Below are 23,105 nucleotides of genomic sequence, written 5' to 3'. Positions count from 1 at the left end.
CCTTCAGAGAGGTGATGGTGGTGTCCTTCAGAGAGGTGATGGTGTCCTTCAGAGAGGTGATGGTGGTGTCCTTCAGAGAGGTGATGGTGGTGTCCTTCAGAGAGGTGATGGTGTCCTTCAGAGAGGTGATGGTGTCCTTCAGAGAGGTGATGGTGGTGTCCTTCAGAGAGGTGATGGTGTCCTTCAGAGAGGTGGTGGTGTCCTTCAGAGAGGTGATGGTGGTGTCCGTCAGAGAGGTGATGGTGATGTCCGTCAGAGAGGTGATGGTGATGTCCGTCAGAGAGGTGATGGTGATGTCCTTCAGAGAGGTGATGGTGGTGTCCTTCAGAGAGGTGATGGTATCCTTCAGAGAGGTGATGGTGGTGTCTTTCAGAGAGGTGATGGTGTCCTTCAGAGAGGTGGTGGTGTCCTTCAGAGAGGTGATGGTGGTGTCCTTCAGAGAGGTGATGGTGTCCTTCAGAGAGGTGGTGGTGTCCTTCAGAGAGGTGATGGTGGTGTCCTTCAGAGAGGTGATGGTGTCCTTCAGAGAGGTGGTGGTGTCCTTCAGAGAGGTGATGGTGGTGTCCTTCAGAGAGGTGATGGTGTCCTTCAGAGAGGTGATGGTGGTGTCCTTCAGAGAGGTGATGGTGTCCTTCAGAAAGGTGGTGGTGTCCTTCAGAGAGGTGATGGTGGTGTCCTTCAGAGAGGTGATGGTGTCCTTCAGAGAGGTGATGGTGGTGTCCTTCAGAGAGGTGATGGTGTCCTTCAGAGAGGTGATGGTGGTGTCCTTCAGAGAGGTGATGGTGTCCTTCAGAGAGGTGATGGTGGTGTCCTTCAGAGAGGTGATGGTGGTGTCCTTCAGAGAGGTGATGGTGTCCTTCAGAGAGGTGATGGTGGTGTCCTTCAGAGAGGTGATGGTGTCCTTCAGAGAGGTGATGGTGGTGTCCTTCAGAGAGGTGATGGTGTCCTTCAGAGAGGTGATGGTGGTGTTCTTCAGAGAGGTGATGGTGTCCTTCAGAGAGGTGATGGTGGTGTCCTTCAGAGAGGTGATGGTGTCCTTCAGAGAGGTGATGGTGTCCTTCAGAGAGGTGATGGTGTCCTTCAGAGAGGTGATGGTGGTGTCCTTCAGAGAGGTGATGATGGTGTCCTTCAGAGAGGTGATGGTGGTGTCCTTTAGAGAGGTGATGGTGGTGTCCTTCAGAGAGGTGATGGTGGTGTCCTTCAGAGAGATGATGGTGTCCTTCAGAGAGGTGATGGTGGTGTCCTTCAGAGAGGTGATGGTGTCCTTCAGAGAGGTGATGGTGTCCTTCAGAGAGGTGGTGGTGTCCTTCAGAGAGGTGATGGTGTCCTTCAGAGAGGTGATGGTGGTGTCCGTCAGAGAGGTGATGGTGGTGTCCTTCAGAGAGGTGATGGTGGTGTCCTTCAGAGAGGTGATGGTATCCTTCAGAGAGGTGATGGTGGTGTCCTTCAGAGAGGTGATGGTGGTGTCCTTCAGAGAGGTGATGGTGTCCTTCAGAGAGGTGGTGGTGTCCGTCAGAGAGGTGATGGTGGTGTCCTTCAGAGAGGTGATGGTGGTGTCCTTCAGAGAGGTGATGGTGGTGTCCTTCAGAGAGGTGATGGTATCCTTCAGAGAGGTGGTGGTGTCCTTCAGAGAGGTGATGGTGGTGTCCGTCAGAGAGGTGATGGTGGTGTCCTTCAGAGAGGTGATGGTGTCCTTCAGAGAGGTTATGGTGGTGTCCTTCAGAGAGGTGATGATGGTGTCCGTCAGAGAGGTGATGGTGGTGTCCTTCAGAGAGGTGATGGTGTCCTTCAGAGAGGTTATGGTGGTGTCCTTCAGAGAGGTGATGGTGGTGTCCTTCAGAGAGGTGATGGTGATGTCCTTCAGAGAGGTGATGGTATCCTTCAGAGAGGTGGTGGTGTCCTTCAGAGAGGTGATGGTGGTGTCCGTCAGAGAGGTGATGGTGGTGTCCTTCAGAGAGGTGATGGTGTCCTTCAGAGAGGTTATGGTGGTGTCCTTCAGAGAGGTGATGATGGTGTCCTTCAGAGAGGTGATGGTGGTGTCCTTCAGAGAGGTGATGGTGGTGTCCTTCAGAGAGGTGATGGTGTCCTTCAGAGAGGTGATGGTGTCCTTCAGAGAGGTGGTGGTGTCCTTCAGAGAGGTGATGGTGTCCAACAGCAGAAAGATCACCAGGACATGAAGATTATAGCGTTTGTGAGGTGTTATATTTTTGTGGGTTTTTTTTTTTACTGTGTTACTGCTCATGTTATAATTGGGTTTTTCCTGTGAACTGCATATGTAACGGATGTGAAACGGCTAGCTTAGTTAGCGGTGCTAGCTGAGTTAGCGGTGCTAGCTGAGTTAGCGGTGCTAGCTGAGTTAGCGGTGCGCGCTAAATAGCGTTTCAATCGGTGACGTCACTTGCTCTGAGACCTTGAAGTAGTAGTTCCCCTTGCTCTGGCTTTTGTGGAGCGATGGGTAACGATGCTTGGTGGGTGACTGTTGTTGATGTGTGCAGAGGGTCCCTGGTTCGCGCCCGGGTATTGGCGAGGGGACGGTTTAAAGTTACACTGTTACACATAATGTTTTACTGTGTGATTCCCCAGGGGTTTAGTTTACCTCTTCTTTTCTCCCAGCAGGAATGGAGTCCAATTCCCAGACTACATCTCAGGAACTGCTCATTCCTAACGACGTAAGTACAGCTAGCAATACTTTGTCTGCTTTGTAGGAAACATTGCCACATAACAATCTTGCCCAATGTTATTCAGTCAGACACCCGCCTACTACTCATTCCAGAGCTGTCCTCTGTTCTCTGATTCATTCCAATGTTGCCTCTAAACCCAACGGGCAAAACTGGGCTTGGAGTGTTGAAATGACTTCGTAACGATGTCACCTCTCTCTCTCTCTCTCTCTCTCTCTCTCTCTCTCTCTCTCTCTCTCTCTCTCTCTCTCTCTCGTTATCTCTCTCTCGTTATCTCTCTCTCTCTCTCGTTATCTCTCTCTCTCTCTCGTTATCTCTCTCTCTCTCGTTATCTCTCTCTCTCTCTCTCGTTATCTCTCTCTCTCTCTCTCTCTCTCTCTCTGTCTCTCTCTCTCTCTGTCTCTCTCTCTCTCTTTGTCTCTCTTTCTCTCTCTCTCTCGTTATCTCTCTCTCTCTCTGTCTCTCTGTCTCTCTCTCTCTCTCGTTATCTCTCTATCAATTCAATTCAAGGGCTTTATTGGCATGGGAAACATGTGTTAACATTGCCAAAGCAAGTAAGGTAGATAATATATAAAGTGAAATAAACAATAAAAATTAACAGTAGACATCACACATACAGAAGTTTCAAAACAATAAAGACATTACAAATGTCATGTTATATATACAGTGTTTTAACAATGTACAAATGATAAAGGACACAAGATAAAATAAACAAGCATATGGGTTGCCCTTTTCTCGTGGCAACAGGTCACAAATATTGCTGCTCTGATGGCACACTGTGGAATTTCACCCAGTAGATATGGGAGTTTTTCAAAATTGCATTTGTTTTCGAATTCTTATTTCTGAGGGAAATATGTCTCTCTAATATGGTCATACATTGGGCAGGAGGTTAGGTAGTGCAGCTCAGTTTCCACCTCATTTTGTGGGCAGTGAGCACATAGCCTGTCTTCTCTTGAGAGCCATGTCTGCCTACGGCGACCTTTCTCAATAGCAAGGCTATGCTCACTGAGTCTGTACATAGTCAAAGCTTTCCTTAAGTTTGGGTCAGTCACAGTGGTCAGGTATTCTGCCGCTGTGTTCTCTCTGTGTAGGGCCAAATAGCATTCTAGTTTGCTCTGTTTTTTTGTTAATTCTTTCCAATGTGTCAAGTAATTATCTTTTTGTTTTCTCATGATTTGGTTAGGTCTAATTGTGCTGCTGTCCTGGGGCTCTGTCTTTCTCTTTCTCTCTCTCTCTCTTGTTATCTCTCTGTCTCTCTCTTGCCCTCCCTCCCTCCTTCTTTCATGTCTCTCCATCCAAATGTCTGTTCTATGAGTTAGAACTACATCCACTCATGTAGTTTGTCATATTGAAAGGCTCTGGGCTGTCAAAACAGAACACTAAATAAAGCAACCAAAGGGCTTTCAACTGAGCCCTCTTTCCACACAATAAAGTACAGCTCACCCCAGCCCAGGACAGCCCTCCCCTGCTCAGCACAGCCCAGGACAGCCCTCCCCAGCCTAGGCTTCACTACCCAATTCCCTCCACAGCCCCCAGCTCAGCCCTTTCCTCGTCCCTCCCCAGCCCCCCCCCCCCAACCCTCTCCCTGCCCATCCCCAGCCCAGCTCAGCATGGCCCAGCCCCTCCCCCAGCCCCTCCCCAGCCCAACTCAGCATGTCCCAGCCCCTCCCCCAGCCCTTCCCCTCCCCAGCCCCTCTCCAGCCCAACTCTGCATGGCCCAGCCCCTCCCCCAGCCCCTCCCCCAGCCCCTCCCCAGCCCAACTCAGCATGGCCCAGCCCCTCCCCAGCCCCTCCCCTGCCCCTCCCCAGCCCAACTCAGCATGGCGCAGCCCCTTCCCAGCCCCTCCCCCAGCCCCTCCCCAGCCCAACTCAGCATGGCCCAGCCCCTCCCCCAGCCCCGCCCCAGCCCAACTCAGCATGGCCCAGCATAGACAGTGTAGACTCTAGAGGTGGGGGAAGTGGCAGGACATAGTGCGGGGGAGGGGGGAACACATACTTTAGACATGAGACAGAGCCAGAGCATGGGGCTTCCCAAACAAATTCCACCAGCCACTGATATCACCACCCAACACTCCTGGAGAAGTGCCCTGATATGCTGGCCTTTGTTATTTCTGTCCCTAGATGTCAGAAGGGAGGACTGCATGGTTCTGAAGTTTACCCTAGTCATCCATCCTACATAGCTGCCAGGGCAGGGAGGATGAGGATGAACGTCAGGGCAGGGAGGATGAGGATGAACGTCAGGGCAGGGAGGATGAGGATGAACGTCAGGGCAGGATGAAGGTCAGGACAGGGAGGATGAGGATGAAGGTCAGGACAGGGAGGATGAGGATGAACGTCAGGGCAGGGAGGATGAGGATGAACGTCAGGGCAGGATGAAGGTCAGGACAGGGAGGATGAGGATGAACGTCAGGGCAGGGAGGATGAGGATGAACGTCAGGGCAGGATGAAGGTCAGGACAGGGAGGATGAGGATGAAGGTCAGGGCAGGGAGGATGAGGATGAACGTCAGGACAGGGAGGATGAGGATGAACGTCAGGGCAGGGAGGATGAGGATGAACGTCAGGGCAGGGAGGATGAGGATGAACGTCAGGGCAGGGAGGATGAGGATGAACGTCAGGGCAGGATGAAGGTCAGGACAGGGAGGATGAGGATGAAGGTCAGGGCAGGGAGGATGAGGATGAACGTCAGGGCAGGGAGGATGAGGATGAACGTCAGGGCAGAGAGGATGAGGATAAAGGTCAGGACAGGGAGGATGAGGATGAACGTCAGGGCAGGGAGGATGAGGATGAATGTCAGGACAGGGAGGATGAGGATGAACGTCAGGGCAGGATGAAGGTCAGGACAGGGAGGATGAGGATGAACGTCAGGGCAGGGAGGATGAGGATGAACGTCAGGGCAGGGAGGATGAGGATGAACGTCAGGGCAGGGAGGATGAGGATGAACGTCAGGGCAGGGAGGATGAGGATGAACGTCAGGGCAGGGAGGATGAGGATGAACGTCAGGGCAGGGAGGATGAGGATGAACGTCAGGGCAGGGAGGATGAGGATGAACGTCAGGGCAGGGAGGATGAGGATGAACGTCAGGGCAGGGAGGATGAGGATGAACATCAGGGCAGGGAGGATGAAGATAAACGTCAGGGCAGGATGAAGGTCAGGGCAGGATGAACGTCAGGGCAGGGAGGATGAGGATGAACGTCAGGGCAGGGAGGATGAGGATGAACATCAGGGCAGGGAGGATGAAGATAAACGTCAGGGCAGGATGAAGGTCAGGGCAGGATGAAGGTCAGGGCAGGATGAAGGTCAGGGCAGGATGAAGGTCAGGGCAGGATAAACGTCAGGGCAGGGAGGATGAGGATAAACGTCAGGGCAGGGAGGATGAGGATGAACGTCAGGGCAGGGAGGATGAGGATGAACGTCAGGGCAGGGAGGATGAGGATAAACGTCAGGGCAGGGAGGATGAGGATGAACGTCAGGGCAGGGAGGATGAGGATAAACGTCAGGGCAGGATGAAGGTCAGGGCAGGATGAACGTCAGGGCAGGATGAAGGTCAGGGCAGGGAGGATGAGGATAAACGTCTATCTAAAATGAAAGGAGGGGTGTTGATTTTAGGTCTGTGTTTCAAGTCATTGTAATTGAGACTCTGAATATTTATATAGACAAGGAGACAGCGTTACTTTTGTCCCACGTTGTTAATATATTGTCTGTGTCTGAAAATGTTTCCGGTTATCAAATCCTTGCTTTCGGCCGTCCTTGTTTCCTCAATTCCTCTCAAAGCTCATTGTGGGTCGTAAGTCAGAGGAAGGGACCTTGGATCCTCTCCTCCAATACGCTTTGAGAGAAAAACAAAAGAGCAGAAGAAGGATTTGAGGGATTGGTAACGTTCTCTCACGCAGCCATTGTTTGGCATTCTGTCATTGTGTTTCCGTGGACTTCCATTACAGAGGGCCCTTCGCATTAAAGATTCAATGTTCTAACATGCCTCAAAACCTTGATGGATAAAGTTTCTAATCGTGTTCGATAAGGTCGCAACTCAATGTCTCTCCACCAAACCCCCTCTCTATCAGAAGGAGAACAATATGAATAAGAATAAGGTAGAGAGGGAACGAGAGAGGGAACGAGGAGAAAGAGAGAGAGTGGGAAAGATGGGTGAGTGTGAGAGAGAGAGAGAGAGAGAGAGAGAGAGAGAGAGAGAGAGAGAGAGAGAGAGAGAGAGAGAGAGAGAGAGAGAGAGAGAGAGAGAGAGAGAGAGAGAGAGAGAGAGAGAGAGAGAGAGAGAGAGAGAGAAGAGAGAGAGAGAGAGAGAGAGAGAGAGAGAGAGAGAAAGAGAGACAGAGAGAGACAGAGAGAGAGAGAGAGAGAGAGAGAGAGAGAGAGAGAGAGAGAGAGAGAGAGAGAGAGAGAGAGAGAGAGAGAGAGAGAGAGAAAGAGAGACAGAGAGAGACAGAGAGAGAGAGAGAGAGAGAGAGAGAGAGAGAGAGAGAGAGAGACTGAAGCACAGAGGCATTGAGACAATAAGCCCGACGGGCACACACTGCTGAGAATGTCCTAAAGGCCTGGAGGGGCTTTATTTGGGGGGGGATGTGTGTGTGTGCTTGTGTCCACCAGCTCCACATCATAAGCCGTTTCACATTACAACTGCAGCAGGGAATCCGCCCAAAATAACCCCGTTTTTTCCCCCTCTCTAACATCAGAATGAGATCAACTGAGTCCTGTGCTATACAGTAATATGGGGAAGGGTTGGGAGCCAACAGTCACACAGACAAAGTGGTTTTGACCTGGTACTTATCTGTGGGCACTTAGCTTAGTCCCCCCAAATAATCAGCAGGCCATTAATAGACCACAGTGGGGGAAAGGAGGGGGGAGAGGAGAGGAGGGAGGGAGGCAGAGGGAGGGAGGATGGGAGAGAGAGGAGAGGAGGGAGGGAGGGAGTCAGAGGGAGGGAAGGAAGGAGGATGGGAGAGAGAGGAGAGTGACGAGAGGAGAGGAGGGAGGGAAGGAGGATGGGAGAAGTACGGAGGGAGGGAGAGAGGAGAGTGACGAGAGGAGAGCGAGTGAGGGGAGAACAAAAGGAGATGAAAAGGAGGTCTGTCCTTTAGCTCAGCATGCCGACCTGCCAACACGTCCATGTTGGTGTCACTTCATCACTGTCCAGGCCTCAGACATGACAGGGAGGGTCTGTATCCCAAATGGAGCCCTATTCCCTATATAGTACACTATGACCAGAGCCCTATGAGTCCTGGTAAAGAAAAGTAGTGCACTACATAGGGAATAGGGTGTAATTTGAGACACAGAGACATAGGGCTCTCTCTAGATCAGCGGCCTCACTCCTGACATCAGGGCCCCCTCTCTCTACAAAGGCCCTCTTCCCTGACACTGACGCTGTGCGGGGCTTCCTCTCAGACCTGGGTTCAAATACCTTTTTGAAATCATTTTTTTTTTGTCATTTCAAATAGTGAAATATCTGGGCTTGACTGGCACCAGTGAGAACAATAGAGTAGTTGCAAAAGTGCAAAAACCTCTCACGCACCTGGAAGCTGGCACTCTAATTAGACTAGATTACTCCGGTTAGACTTGATCACTCCGGTTAGACTAGATCACTCCGGTTAGACTAGATCACTACAATTAGACTAGATCACTCCGGTTAGACTAGATCACTCCGGTTAGACTAGATCACTACAATTAGACTAGATCACTCTGGTTAGACTAGATCACTCCGGTTAGACTAGATCACTCCGGTTCAACTAGATCACTCCAAATAGACTAGATCACTCCGGTTCAACTAGATCACTCCAATTAGACTAGATCACTCCGGTTCAACTAGATCACTCCAATTAGACTAGATCACTCCGGTTAGACTAGATCACTCCGATTAGACTAGATCACTCCAAATAGACTAGATCACTCCAAATAGACTAGATCACTCCGGTTAGACTAGATCACTCCGGTTAGACTAGATCACTCCGGTTAGACTAGATCACTCCGGTTAGACTAGATCACTCTGGTTAGACTAGATCACTCCGGTTAGACTAGATCACTCCGGTTAGACTAGATCACTCTGGTTAGACTAGATCACTCTGGTTAGACTAGATCACTCCAATTAGACTAGATCACTCCGGTTAGACTAGATCACTCCGATTAGACTAGATCACTCCAATTAGAATAGATCACTCCGGTTAGACTAGATCACTCCGATTAGACTAGATCACTCCGGTTAGACTAGATCACTCCGGTTAGACTAGATCACTCCGGTTAGACTAGATCACTCCGGTTAGACTAGATCACTCCAAATAGACTAGATCACTCCGGTTAGACTAGATCACTCCAAATAGACTAGATCACTCCGGTTAGACTAGATCACTCCGGTTAGACTAGATCACTCCAAATAGACTAGATCACTCCGGTTAGACTAGATCACTCCGGTTAGACTAGATCACTCCGGTTAGACTAGATCACTCCGGTTAGACTAGATCACTCTGGTTAGACTAGATCACTCTGGTTAGACTAGATCACTCCGGTTAGACTAGATCACTCCGGTTCAACTAGATCACTCCAAATAGACTAGATCACTCCGGTTCAACTAGATCACTCCAATTAGACTAGATCACTCCGGTTCAACTAGATCACTCCAATTAGACTAGATCACTCCGGTTAGACTAGATCACTCCAATTAGACTAGATCACTCCGGTTAGACTAGATCACTCCGGTTAGACTATTTTTTTCCCTCCACCTTTATTTAACCAGGTAGGCTAGTTGAGAACAAGTTCTCATTTGCAACTGCGACTTGGCCAAGATAAAGCAAAGCAGTGCGACAAAAACAACAAGAACCGAGTTACACATAAACAAATAACAAATAACAACAATAACAATAACAAAAATAAATAAATAGAAAAAATAGAAAAACTATGTAGAAGAGTATGGAGGTAGGCAATAAATCGGTCATAGAGGCAAAAATAATTACAATTTAGCATTAACACTGTGGGGATGGATGTGCAGAGGATGATGTGCAAGTAGAGATACTGAGGCGCAAAAGAGAAAGAGGGTAAGTAATAATATGGGGATGAGGTAGTTGGGTGGGCTATTTACAGATGGGCTGTGTACAGGTGCATTGATGGGCTCTGACAGCTGGTGCTTAATGTTAGAGAGGGAGATATGAGTCTCCAGCTTCAGTGATTTTTGCACATACGTTCCAGTCATTGGCAGCAGAGAACTGGAAGGAAAGGCGGCCAAAGGAAGTGTTGGCTTTGGAGATGACCAGTGCAATATACCTGCTGGAGCGCGTGCTACGAGTTGGTGGGACTAGATCGCTCAAGTTAGACTAGATCAAACACTACAAGAATTTGAAATATTTCGAAATGGTACTTGAACCCAGGTCTGGCCCTGATCTCTGACACTGGGCGTGGCTGTCTTTGACAGATCCCCGTATCTATGCCCTCTGCTGTCTCTGAGAATAACCAGACCAGAGAACACACACACACCAGAGAAACACACAGACAGGACACAGCAGAACCAGACTACAGGAACACTAGACGATCCCAGAGCAGAGACAGGAAGATGAGAACACACAGACAGGACACAGCGGAACCAGACTACAGGAACACTAGACGATCCCAGAGCAGAGACAGGAAGATGAGAACACACAGACAGGACACAGCAGAACCAGACTACAGGAACACTAGACGATCCCAGAGCAGAGACGGGAAGATGAGAACACACAGACAGGACACAGCAGAACCAGACTACAGGAACACTAGACGATCCCAGAGCAGAGACAGGAAGATGAGAACACACAGACAGGACACAGCAGAACCAGACTACAGGAACACTAGACGATCCCAGAGCAGAGACGGGAAGATGAGTCAGTCTGCAGAACCTGTTGTAGTTTAAGTTGAGAGCTGTGATATATTGTTCCAAACAAGACTAGTGATTATTTAAAAAATATATATATTTAACCTTTATTTAACTAGGCAAGTCAATTAAGAACAAATTCTTAATTACACTACCAAAAGGCAAAAGGCCTACCAAACGGCCTACCAAATGGCCTACCAAACGGCCTACCAAATTTGCCTACCAAACGGCCTACCAAACGGCCTACCAAACGGCCTACCAAACGGCCTACCAAACGGCCTACCAAACCCCCTACCAAAAGGCCTACCAAACGGTCTACCAAACGGCAAAATGCCTCCTGCTGCGACGGGAGCTGGGATTAAAAAAAGAATTACAAATAAAAATACAGGACAAAACACACATCACGACAAGAGAGACACCACTCCACTACATAAAGAGAGACCTAAGATGACAACATAGCAAGGCAACAACACATGACAACACAGCGTGGAAACAACACAACATAACAACAACATGGTAGCAGCACAATATAACAACAACATGGTAGCAACACAACATGGTAGCAACACAATAGAACAACAACATGGTAGCAACACAACATGGTAGCAACACAATATAACAACAACGTGGTAGCAACACAACATGGTAGCATCACAATATAACAACAACATGGTAGCAACACAACATAACAACAACATGGTAGCAACACAATATGGTAGCAACACAACATAACAACAACATTGTAGCAATACAACATGGTAGCGATACAACATGGTAGCAACACAACATGGTAGCAACACAACATGGTAGAAGCACAACATAACAACAACACGGTAGCAACACAGCATAACAACAACTTGGTAGCAACACAGCATGGTAGCAACACAGCATAACAACAACATGGTAGCAACACAACATAACAACAACATGGTAGCATCACAACATGACAACAACATGGTAGCAACACAACATAACAACAACATGGTAGCAACACAGCATAACAACAACTTGGTAGCAACACAACATAACAACAACATGGTAGCAACACAACATAACAACAACATGGTAGCAACACAACATGACAACAACATGGTAGCAACACAACATAACAACAACATGGTAGCAACACAACATAACAACAACATGGTAGCAACACAGCATGGTAGCAACACAACATAACAACAGCATGGTAGCAACACAGCATAACAACAACATGGTAGCAACACAACATAACAACAACATGGTAGCAACACAGCATGGTAGCAACACAACATGACAACAACATGGTAGCAACACAGCATAACAACAACATGGTAGCAACACAACATAACAACAGCATGGTAGCAAAACAGCATAACAACAACATGGTAGCAACACAATATAACAACAACATGGTAGCAACACAATATAACAACAACATGGTAGCATCACAGCATAACAACAACATGGTAGCAACACAACATAACAACAACATGGTAGCAACACAACATGGTAGCAACACAACATAACAACAACATGGTAGCAGCACAGCATAACAACAGCATGGTAGCAACACAGCATGGTAGCAACACAACATGACAACAACATGGTAGCAACACAGCATAACAACAACATGGTAGCAACACAACATAACAACAGCATGGTAGCAAAACAGCATAACAACAACATGGTAGCAACACAACATAACAACAACATGGTAGCAACACAATATAACAACAACATGGTAGCAACACAACATAACAACAACATGGTAGCAACACAACATAACAACAACATGGTAGCAACACAATATAACAACAACATGGTAGCAACACAACATAACAACAACATGGTAGCAACACAACATGGTAGCAACACAGCATAACAACAACATGGTAGCAACACAATATAACAACAACATGGTAGCAACACAACATAACAACAACATGGTAGCAACACAACATAACAACAACATGGAATCAACACGGCATGGTAGCAACACAATATAACAACAACATGGTAGCAACACAACATAACAACAACATGGTAGCAACACAGCATGGTAGCAACACAACATAACAACAGCATGGTAGCAACACAACATAACAACAACATGGTAGCAACACAACATAACAACAACATGGTAGCAACACAGCATGGTAGCAACACAACATAACAACAGCATGGTTGCAACACAGCTAATAACAGCATGGTAGCAACACAACATAACAACAACATGGTAGCAACACAACATAACAACAACATGGTAGCAACACAACATAACAACAACATGGTAGCAACACAACATAACAACAACATGGTAGCAACACAACATAACAACAACATGGTAGCAACACAACATAACAACAACATGGTAGCAACACAATATAACAACAACATTGTAGCAACACAACATAACAACAACATTGTAGCAACACAACATAACAACAACATTGTAGCAACACAACATAACAACAACATTGTAGCAACACAACATGGTACAAACATTATTGGGCACAGAAGCATCACAACTGTCAGTAAGAGTGTCCATAATTGAGTCTTTGAATGAAGAGCTGGAGATAAAACTGTCCAGTTTGAGTGTTTGTTGCAGCCCGTTCCAGTCGCTAGCTGCAGTGAATTGAAGAGAGGAGCGACCCAGGGATGTGTGTGCTTTGGGGACCTTTAACAGAATGTGACTGGCAGAATGGGTGTTGAGGGCGGCAGTAGATATCTCAGATAGGGGGGAGTGAGGCCTAACAGGGTTTTCTAAATAAGCATCAACCAGTGGGTTTTGCGATGGGTACACAGAGATGACCAGTTTACAGAGGAGTATAACCATTGATGGATGGATGACCCTGTTGGCTTCAATCACTCAGTGGACAGTTTATTAGGTCATCCACAATCACTCAGTGACCAGTTTATTAGGTCATCCACAATCACTCAGTGACCAGTTTATTAGGTCATCCACAATCACTCAGTGGCCAGTTTATTAGGTCAGCCACAATCACTCAGTGGCCAGTTTATTAGGTCATCCACAATCACTCAGTGGACAGTTTATTAGGTCATCCACAATCACTCAGTGGACAGTTTATTAGGTCATCCACAATCACTCAGTGGACAGTTTATTAGGTCATCCACAATCACTCAGTGGACAGTTTATTAGGTCATCCACAATCACTCAGTGACCAGTTTATTAGGTCATCCACAATCACAGTGTGAATTCTTTGGGGCATAGAAACGTTGCTTAATCGCCATCACGGGACCTCCCACACCATAGCACCACCGCCACCAGCCTGTACGGTTGACACCAGGCAGGATGGGGCCATGGGCTCATGTCGCTTAAGTCAAATCCTGACTCTGCCATCGGCATGACGCAACAGGAACCGAGATTTGTCTGGAACAAGGCGATGTTTTTCCACTCCTCAATTATTCGGTGTTGGAGTTGCTTCTTCCTGTTCTTAGCTGATTGGAGTGGAACCTGGTGTGGTCATCTGCTGTCAATAGCCCATCTGTGACATTCTCTTTCAACCTCTCATCGACAAGCTATTTTCGTCCACAGGACTGCAGCTGACTGGATGTTTGTTTGTCGCACCGTTCTCTGTAAACCCTAGACACTGTCGTGCGTGAAAAGCCCAGGAGGCCCGCTGTTTCTGAGACACTAGAACCGGCGCGCCTGGCACCGACGAACAATCCACGCTCAAACTCACTTAGGTCACTCGTTTTGCCCATTCTAAAGTTCAATCAAACAGTAACTGAATGCCTTGATGCCTGTCTGCCTGCTTTATATAGCAAGCCACTGTTACGTGACTCACTGTCTGTAAGAGTGATCCATTTTTTTTGTGAACGGGATGATGTACCTAATAAACTGGCCACTGAGTGTATACTTACAACAATGAACTCACTGTACTGTAAGTCGCTTTGGATAAAGTGTCTGCTAAAAAGCGATTCGATTTGAATGTAGCTAAGCCACGACTAGTCACATGCTATGCCTCATTTTACATTTCTGCTGTTTATTTACGATTGCATTTATATTACCCACTAAACACAAACACCATTCTGACTCACTGAACAGAAACACTAGTCTGACTCACTGAACAGAAACACTAGTCCGACCCACTGAACAGAAACACTAGTCCGACCCACTAAACAGAAACACTAGTCCACCAATCAGGTCTTTATGGTAGAGTGGCCAGACGGAAGCCACTCCTCAGTAAAAGGCACATGACAGCCTGCTTAGACAGCCAAAAGGCCCCTAAAGACTCTCAGACCATGAGAAACAAGATTCTCTGATCTGATGAAACCAAGAATGAACTCTTTGGCCTGAAAGTGTCACGTCTGGAGTAAACCTGGCACCATCCCTAAGGTTAAGCATGGTGGTGGCAGCACCATGCTGTGGGGATGTTTTTCAGCAGCAGGGACTGGGAAACTAGTTAGGATCGAGGGAAAGATGAACAGAGCAAAGTACAGAGAAATTCTTGATGAAAACCTGCTCCAGAGCATTCAGGACCTCAGAGTGGGGCAAAAGTTCACCTTCCAACAGGACAACGACCCTAAGCACACAGCTAAGACAACGCAGGAGTGGCTTCGGGACAAGTCTCTGAATGTCCTTGGGTGGCCCAGCCAGAGCCCGGACTTGAACCCAATTGAACATCTCTGGAGAGACATGAAAATAGCTGTGCAGCAACGCACCCCATCCAACCTGACAGAGCTTGAGAGGATCTGCAGAGAAGAATGGGAGAAACTCCCCAAATACAGGTGTGCCAAGCTTGTAGCGTCATACCCAAGAACAATCGAGGCTGTAATCACTGCCAAAGGTGCTTCAACAAAGTACTGAGTAAAGGGTCTGAATACTTATGTAAATGTGATATTTCAGTTTCTTGTGTTTTTATAGACAACAACAACAGGTGTTTTGCTTTGTCATCATTGGGTATTGTGTGTAGATTGATGAGATATTTTTTTTTTAAATACATTTTAGAATTTGGCTGTAATGTAACAAAATGTGGACAAAGTGGTCTGAATATTTCCCTGTACACCGTGTATGTTGAAGAGGGTATACTGTATGCTTTATCCTGGGAAGTCACATTGGCATTGCCATCTGTTTTTCAAGTGTACCCTGGACATTTAGTATTGTCAACACAATACTTTGGGGTTTTAGTAATAAGGATGTGATCTGTCAAGTGTCTGGTGAAGCGTCCTCGTTTCTTTCCATCATTGACCTGATCATCATCGGGCGTCAGGGAACCAAGATCAAAACACACACAGGTCTCCTCCCACATTCTCACCTCCTCTCTCTCTCTCTCCTTCAGCTCATCGGCTCCATCATCGGGCGTCAGGGAACCAAGATCAAAACACACACAGGTCTCCTCCCACATTCTCACCTCCTCTCTCTCTCCTCTCTCTCTCCTTCAGCTCATCGGCTCCATCATCGGGCGTCAGGGAACCAAGATGAAAACACACACAGGTCTCCTCCCACATTCTCACCTCCTCTCTCTCTCCTCTCTCTCTCCTTCAGCTCATCGGCTCCATCATCGGGCGTCAGGGAACCAAGATCAATGAGATCCGCCAGGCGTCAGGGGCTCAGATTAAGATCGGTAGCCAGCTGGACAGCACCAGTGATAGAGCCGTCACCATCACAGGGACCCCCATCTCTATCAACCTGGCCCAATACCTCATCACCTCCTGGTAAGACAAAGCTCTGCCACCACCGAGCACAGCACACAAGGCGTAGAGAGGGAGAGGGAGGGAGGGAGGGAGGGAGGGAGGGAGGGAGGGAGGGAGGGAGGGAGGGAGGGAGGGAGGGAGGGAGGGAGGGAGGGAGGGAGGGAGGGAGGGAGGGAGGGAGGGAGGGAGGGAGGGAGGGAGGGAGGGAGGGAGGGAGGGGAGAGGGAAAGGGAGGAGAGAGGAAAGGGAGGAGAGAAGGAGAGGAGAGGGTAGGGAGAAGGAGAAGGAGGGAGGGGAGAGGGAGAGGGAGAGGAGAGGGAGGGATGGGGAGGGGATAGGGAGGAGAGAAGGAGAGGAGAGGGTAGGGAGAAGGAGAAGGAGGGAGGGGAGAGGGAGAGGAGAGGGAGGGAGGGGATAGGGAGGAGAGAGGGAGAGCGACAGACACATCACCATCACAGGAACAACCATCTCCATTAACTTAACCCAACACCACCTCCTGGTAAGAGAAAGCACCACCCCTCCCTCTCCCACTTCTCTGGTAAGAGAAAGCACCACCCAGCAGGACAACAATATAAGCGATAAGATACAAGATGTGTACATTATCTTGTAGCCCCAGCAACGGGACCACTTCCTGGCAGTGCTTGAATTGGGCCGGTGCACACTGGTACAGAGCGCTGTTTGAGTCCAACACCTTATTGAATTGGCTCTAAAATATGTCTTACAATACTGTCAAATTAGAATGAGTAGTGGCACCTTTTTCATTCCACTGGTCAGGTCACATGATTAGGAAAGAACCCTGGTCAGGTCACATGATTCAGGAAAGAACCCTGGTCAGGTCACGTGATCAGGAAAGAACCCTGGTCAGGTCACGTGATCAGGAAAGAACCCTGGTCAGGTCACGTGATCAGGAAAGAACCCTGGTCAGGTCACGTGATCAGGAAAGAACCCTGGTCAGGTCACGTGATCAGGAAAGAACCCTGGTCAGGTCACGTGATCAGGAAAGAACCCTGGTCAGGTCACATGATCAGGAAAGAACCCTGGTCAGATCACATGATCAGGAAAGAAGTTCTACTGGTTCATGAGATAATCTTTATACATTCATCTCCACAAATTACACATTTGAACAAAGGAGTTGTTGTAGTGATGTTGCCAATTCATGTCTCAGTTCACCAATTACTACTGAGTGTTGGAGAGAGAGACGACAACAACCCGTACTATTAGAAAACTACAATTGCAACACATTTGCATTAGGATACTAAAACTGTCAAGTATGACAATGATGCATTAACACACTGATAAAATACAATATTTTTTAATCTTGTGATGATTATTCACGTTGCGTGACTGCTCTCTGAGGACCTCTCGCCTCCGATCAACACAGCGACTAGAGCGTTGACAGTTCACTCGCTGCCTCTTCCAGGTGTTGCATCTGACAGGTTAAAATGCCACATTTTGAACATACCCTATAAGTACGAAGTGCAACACATTGGACTGTAGGGCTAGAAGGTCCTACCATAACATTCCATCATTCTTCTATCCTAAAAAATACATTATAGCCATGCTGAATTACACAATCTACATGTTCTATTAGTAATTACACTATATTAGTAAGTAGTCACACATTGTATTCACACAGACAATACATTCGCAATATGCAATATATTTATTTACATATTGACAAATGCAATATGTATAATCGAATCTTAAAATAATAAGGAAATTTCTAATGAACTTTGAACTTATTTGTTTCCCTTACCCAAGCCCCTACCCAAGCCATCACCCTGACTTATAGCATCCACTCCCCACATGAGAGTCCTAAAGACCCCCCCTCCAGTAATCTGTTGCAACCTCCAGCAAAACACACATTTTTTTATCTCCTTTTATTTAATTTATTTAATTTGTTCTTTAACATGTCTGTTATTTATTTAACCTTCTAACCCGTTTCCATCCGGTACTCCTCCTTCCCTCCTTTCCTCCCTCTCTCCTTCCCTCCTTTCCTCCCTCCCTCCTTCCCTCCCTCCTTCCTTCCTTCCCTCCTTCCCTCCTTTCCTCCTTCCCTCCTTTCCTCCTTTCCTCCCTCCCTCCTTCCCTCCCTCCTTCCCTCCTTTCTTCCTTCCCTCCTTTCCTCCTTTCCTCCTTCCCTCCTTCCCTCCTTCCTCCTTCCCTCCACCCTCCCTCCCTCCACCCTCCCCTCTCTCCCCCCCTCTCTCTCTCCACCTTCCCTCCCTCCCCTCTCTCTCCCTCCCTCCCCCCTCTCTCCCTCCACCCTCCCTCCCTCCACCCTCCCCCTCTCCCTCCCTCCTCCCTCTCTCCACCCTCCCCTCTGTCCCTCCCTCCACCCTCCCTCCCCTCTCTCTCCACCTTCCCTCCCTCCCCCTCTCTCTCCCTCCCTCCCCTCTCTCTCTCCACCTTCCTTCCCACCTTCCCTCCCTCCACCCTCCCTCCACCTCCTTCGTCCTCCTCCTTTCCCCCTGTGCAGTTTAGAGACCGCCAAATCCACCGCCCAGTCTTCCTCCATGTCGACCTCTGCTGACCTCACCATGGCCTACACCCAACCCCCCTCCCCCGCCTCCTCCTCAGCCGCTGCTGCTGCCACCCTGGCTGCCATGGGCTGCCCCGGCATGTCCCACCCCCACCCCCACGCTGCAGTCCCCATGATGGGCAACCCCTACGGGGCCCTCCCCCTCTCCAGCCTCCTCGGAATGCAATCCATGAAATCCCTCCAATCCATGCCCTACCTGGCTTTATCCAACCCTGCTGCCAATGCAGCCGCTGCTCAGGCTCAGGCCCAGGCCCAGGCCCAGGCCCAGGCCCAGGCTCAGATCTATACGGCGAAGATTTCTTCTGCCAATGGGATCGGGAAGAAACCAGAGAGACAGAAGTTTGCGCCGTACTGATGACGTCGGTCTCCATCCCTCCATCCCTCCAGCTCTCACCTCCTCCGTCTACGAGACAAGAAAGAAAAGGGAGAAAGAATGGAGGGAGGGAAATAGTTTTTTTTTTGTTCTTCTCCATTCTCTTTCTTCTTGCCTGATGATGTGGTTGTAGATGGACATTTTCGATTGATTATGTTTTGTAGGCTTTTTTTTGTGTCCCTTATATAGTGAACCACGAGGAGGAACGTTTGATTGGCTCGTTTAGATAGCTATATTTATGTTGTCAGGTCTTGGAAACCTATCAAGCCATAGGCTGTGTCCCAAATGGCAACCTTACTCCTTTACGGTGCACTACTTTAGTCCAGAGCACATAAGGCTCAGGTTGAAAGTAGTGCGCTATATAGGGAATAGGGTGCCATTTGGGATGCACACATAGACTATTCCTAACTTCCATTTTTATCTTCTTCTAACCTTCCATTCGTTCTACTGTACTGCTGTTATTGATTATTGATGATAATGACATATTCCCACTAAGAGTTTATAAATTAAAACACTGGTGAGTGATGCTCAACTGTACGTGCGTATGAGCTTTTTATACAGTACATGATGTCTGTTTAGGTTACTTCCTGTATTCAACTCCTTGATTTTTCTGAAGGATTATGTAAAAAAAAAAAATATTAAAAGTTTTAAAAAATGACTAGACAAAAAAAAAAAATCTAACCACTCGTTTGCATTAAGGTTTTTTGTGAGTTTTTGGTAATATTTTATTTGAAATGTGTTGTTTAATTTATTTTATTTATTATGCTGAGTATTACTTTTACAATACATTTTTTTGATTTTTGAGTTTTAACTCACGGTGACCAGACTGCTGGCTAGGGCCACTCTAACACGGTGACCAGACTGCTGGCTAGGGCCACTCTAACACGGTGACCAGACTGCTGGCTAGGGCCACTCTAACACGGTGACCAGACTGCTGGCTAGGGCCACTCTAACACGGTGACCAGACTGCTGGTGAGGGCCACCAGGGTTTTTTTTAGTTTTTTTTAACAACATTATGTTTTTGTTAAATAGAGAAAATGTGTTTCCACAACTGATATGTCAATATTATTAAAACATTTAACATGAAAAACGCTGCGTATTTCCAACTTTCTTACTGGGATTTAAAAAGCAAAAACCCTCTCTTAGGACGTGTCTGTGAGATGAGAGATGCTTTTCTCACCCCAGCTGTCAAACCAAGATGCCATGCATGGTAGCTACTCTTGTGAGAGACTAATGCTGCATGTTAGCTTGAACATATACACACACACATTGAAACACACACACAAACACGTTAAAATACAAAAAACTGGGTCTCTACAGACTCGATACATAACCACAGACTATAGACATACATAACCACAGACTATAGACTTACAGTGAGGAGAACAAGTATTTGATATACTGCCGATTTTGCAGGTTGTCCTACCTACAAAGCATGTAGAGGTCTGTCCTTTTTATCATAGGTACACTTCAACTGTGAGAGACGAAATCTAAAACAAAAATCCAGAAAACCACATTGTATGATTTGTAAGTAATTATTTTGCATTTTATTGCATGACATAAGTATTTGATCACCTACCAACCAGTAAGAATTCCGGCTCTCACAGACCTGTTAGTTTTTCTTTAAGAAGCCCTCCTGTTCTCCACTTATTACCTGTATTAACTGCACCTGTTTCAACTCGTTACCTGTATAAAAGACACATGTCCACACACTCAATCAAACAGATTCCAACCTCTCCACAATGGCCAAGAACAGAGAGCTGTGTAAGGACATCAGGGATAAAATTGTAGACCTGCACAAGGCTGGGATGGGCTACAGGACAATAGGCAAGCAGCTTGGTGAGAAAGCAACAACTGTTGGCGCAATTATTAGAAAATGGAAGAAGTTCAAGATGACGGTCAATCACCCTCGGTCTGGGGCTCCATGCAAGATCTCACCTCGTGGGGTATCAATGATCATGAGGAAGGTGAGGGACAGCACAGCAGGACAGCACAGTAGGGCAGGACAACAGGACAGGACAGCAGGACAGGACAACAGGACAGCAAGTCAGGACAAGACAGCAGGACAGGACAGCAGGACAGGACAGCAGGACAGGACAGCAGGACAGGACAACAGGACAGGACAGCAGGACAGGACAGCAGGACAGGACAACAGGACAGGACAGCAGGACGGGACAGCAGGACGGGACAGCAGGACGGGACAGCAGGACGGGACAGCAGGACAGGACAGCAGGACAGGACAGCAGGACAGGACAGCAGGACAGGACAGTAGGACAGGACAACAGGACAGGACAGCAGGACAGGACAGCAGGACAGGACAGCAGGACAGGACAGTAGGACAGGACAACAGGACAGGACAGCAGGACAGGACAGCAGGACAGGACAGCAGGACAGGAGGACAGGACAGCAGGACAGCTGTAGAGGGGGGGCTGGGTAATTCTCTGTGGATACTTACAGGAAATCACTCATTCATGGTGTACGTTCCAAATGGCAACCTATATAGTTCACTACATTTGACCAGCGCCCATAGTGTGCCATTGAACGTTGTTGTTAAAACAACACCACTGTTTGTGTCTAACTTCTCTCCCAATGTATCTCACCGTGGGCCATTTGCATGAGTTCAATTTAAATTGATGTCTATGCAAAACATTTGCTTGATGGATCAGCAAAGTATATTGTGTTCTGAGTAGCTCAGAATGGCAATGTGATGTTACTGTCTGAATAGTAGCACTGGGATGCTACTGTCTGAATAGTAGCATTGAGATGCTACTGTCTGAATAGTAGCACTGAGATGCTACTGTCTGAATAGTATCACTGAGATGCTACTGTCTGAATAGTATCACTGAGATGCTACTGTCTGAATAGTAGCATTGAGATGCTACTGTCTGAATAGTAGCACTGAGATGCTACTGTCTGAATAGTAGCACTGAGATGCTACTGTCTGAATAGTAGCATTGAGATGCTACTGTCTGAATAGTAGCACTGAGATGCTACTGTCTGAATAGTAGCATTGAGATGCTACTGTCTGAATAGTAGCACTGAGATGCTACTGTCTGAATAGTAGCACCGATATGCTACTGTCTTAATAGTAGCACTGAGATGCTACTGTCTGAATAGTAGCATTGAGATGCTACTGTCTGAATAGTAGCACTGAGATGCTACTGTCTTAATAGTAGCATTGAGATGCTACTGTCTGAATAGTAGCACCGAGATGCTACTGTCTGAATAGTAGCACCGAGATGCTACTGTCTGAATAGTAGCACTGATATGCTACTGTCTGAATAGTAGCACTGATATGCTACTGCCTGAATAGTAGCATTGAGATGCTACTGGCTGAATAGTAACATTGAGATGCTACTGGCTGAATAGTAGCATTGAGATGCTACTGTCTGAATAGTAGCAGTGAGATGCTACTGTCTGAATAGTAGCACTGATATGCTACTGTCTAAAAAGTAGCATTGAGATGCTACTGGCTGAATAGTAGCATTGAGATGCTACTGGCTGAATAGTAGCATTGAGATGCTACTGTCTGAATAGTAGCATTGAGATGCTACTGTCTGAATAGTAGCAATGATATGCTACTGTCTCAATAGTAGCATTGAGATGCTACTGTCTGAATAGTAGCATTGAGATGCTACTGTCTTAATAGTAGCACTGAGATGCTACTGTCTGAATAGTAGCACTGAGATGCTACTGTCTGAATAGTAGCACAGAGATGTTACTGTCTGAATAGTAGCATTGAGATGCTACTGTCTGAATAGTAGCACTGAGATGCTACTGTCTGAATAGTAGCACCGATATGCTACTGTCTAAAAAGTAGCACTGAGATGCTACTGTCTGAATAGTAGCATTGAGATGCTACTGTCTGAATAGTAGCACTGAGATGCTACTGTCTTAATAGTAGCATTGAGATGCTACTGTCTTAATAGTAGCATTGAGATGCTACTGTCTTAATAGTAGCATTGAGATGCTACTATCTCAATAGTAGCATTGAGATGCTACTGTCTGAATAGTAGCATTGAGATGCT

At 47.3% G+C, this 23,105-nt stretch overlaps 1 protein-coding gene across 4 annotated transcripts in view; it reads left to right on the top strand.

Annotated features, from left to right (window-relative positions):
- The window catches only part of LOC135540425 (poly(rC)-binding protein 2-like), a 193,142-nt gene extending 173,083 nt beyond the window's left edge, over positions 1-20,059 (top strand). For 2 of the 4 annotated variants that reach the window (XM_064967048.1, XM_064967050.1), the window contains 3 exons: positions 2,614-2,669; positions 16,014-16,183; positions 18,642-20,059. In XM_064967048.1, the coding sequence (XP_064823120.1) occupies positions 2,614-2,669; positions 16,014-16,183; positions 18,642-19,059 (644 nt within the window). In that variant the 3' untranslated portion in view covers positions 19,060-20,059. Of the gene's footprint in view, positions 1-2,613; positions 2,670-16,013; positions 16,184-17,923; positions 18,388-18,641 lie in introns of those variants that run through there. The other 2 variants (XM_064967049.1, XM_064967052.1) reach the window with 2 other exon arrangements.
- Positions 20,060-23,105: the final 3,046 nt, after the last annotated feature.

This window comes from Oncorhynchus masou, chromosome 5 (assembly GCF_036934945.1).
Source record: "Oncorhynchus masou masou isolate Uvic2021 chromosome 5, UVic_Omas_1.1, whole genome shotgun sequence".
Classification (NCBI taxonomy): Eukaryota; Metazoa; Chordata; class Actinopteri; order Salmoniformes; family Salmonidae; genus Oncorhynchus; species Oncorhynchus masou.
The sequence above is the reverse complement of the archived record's forward strand: the minus strand, read 5'-3'. Positions and strand labels throughout refer to the sequence as shown.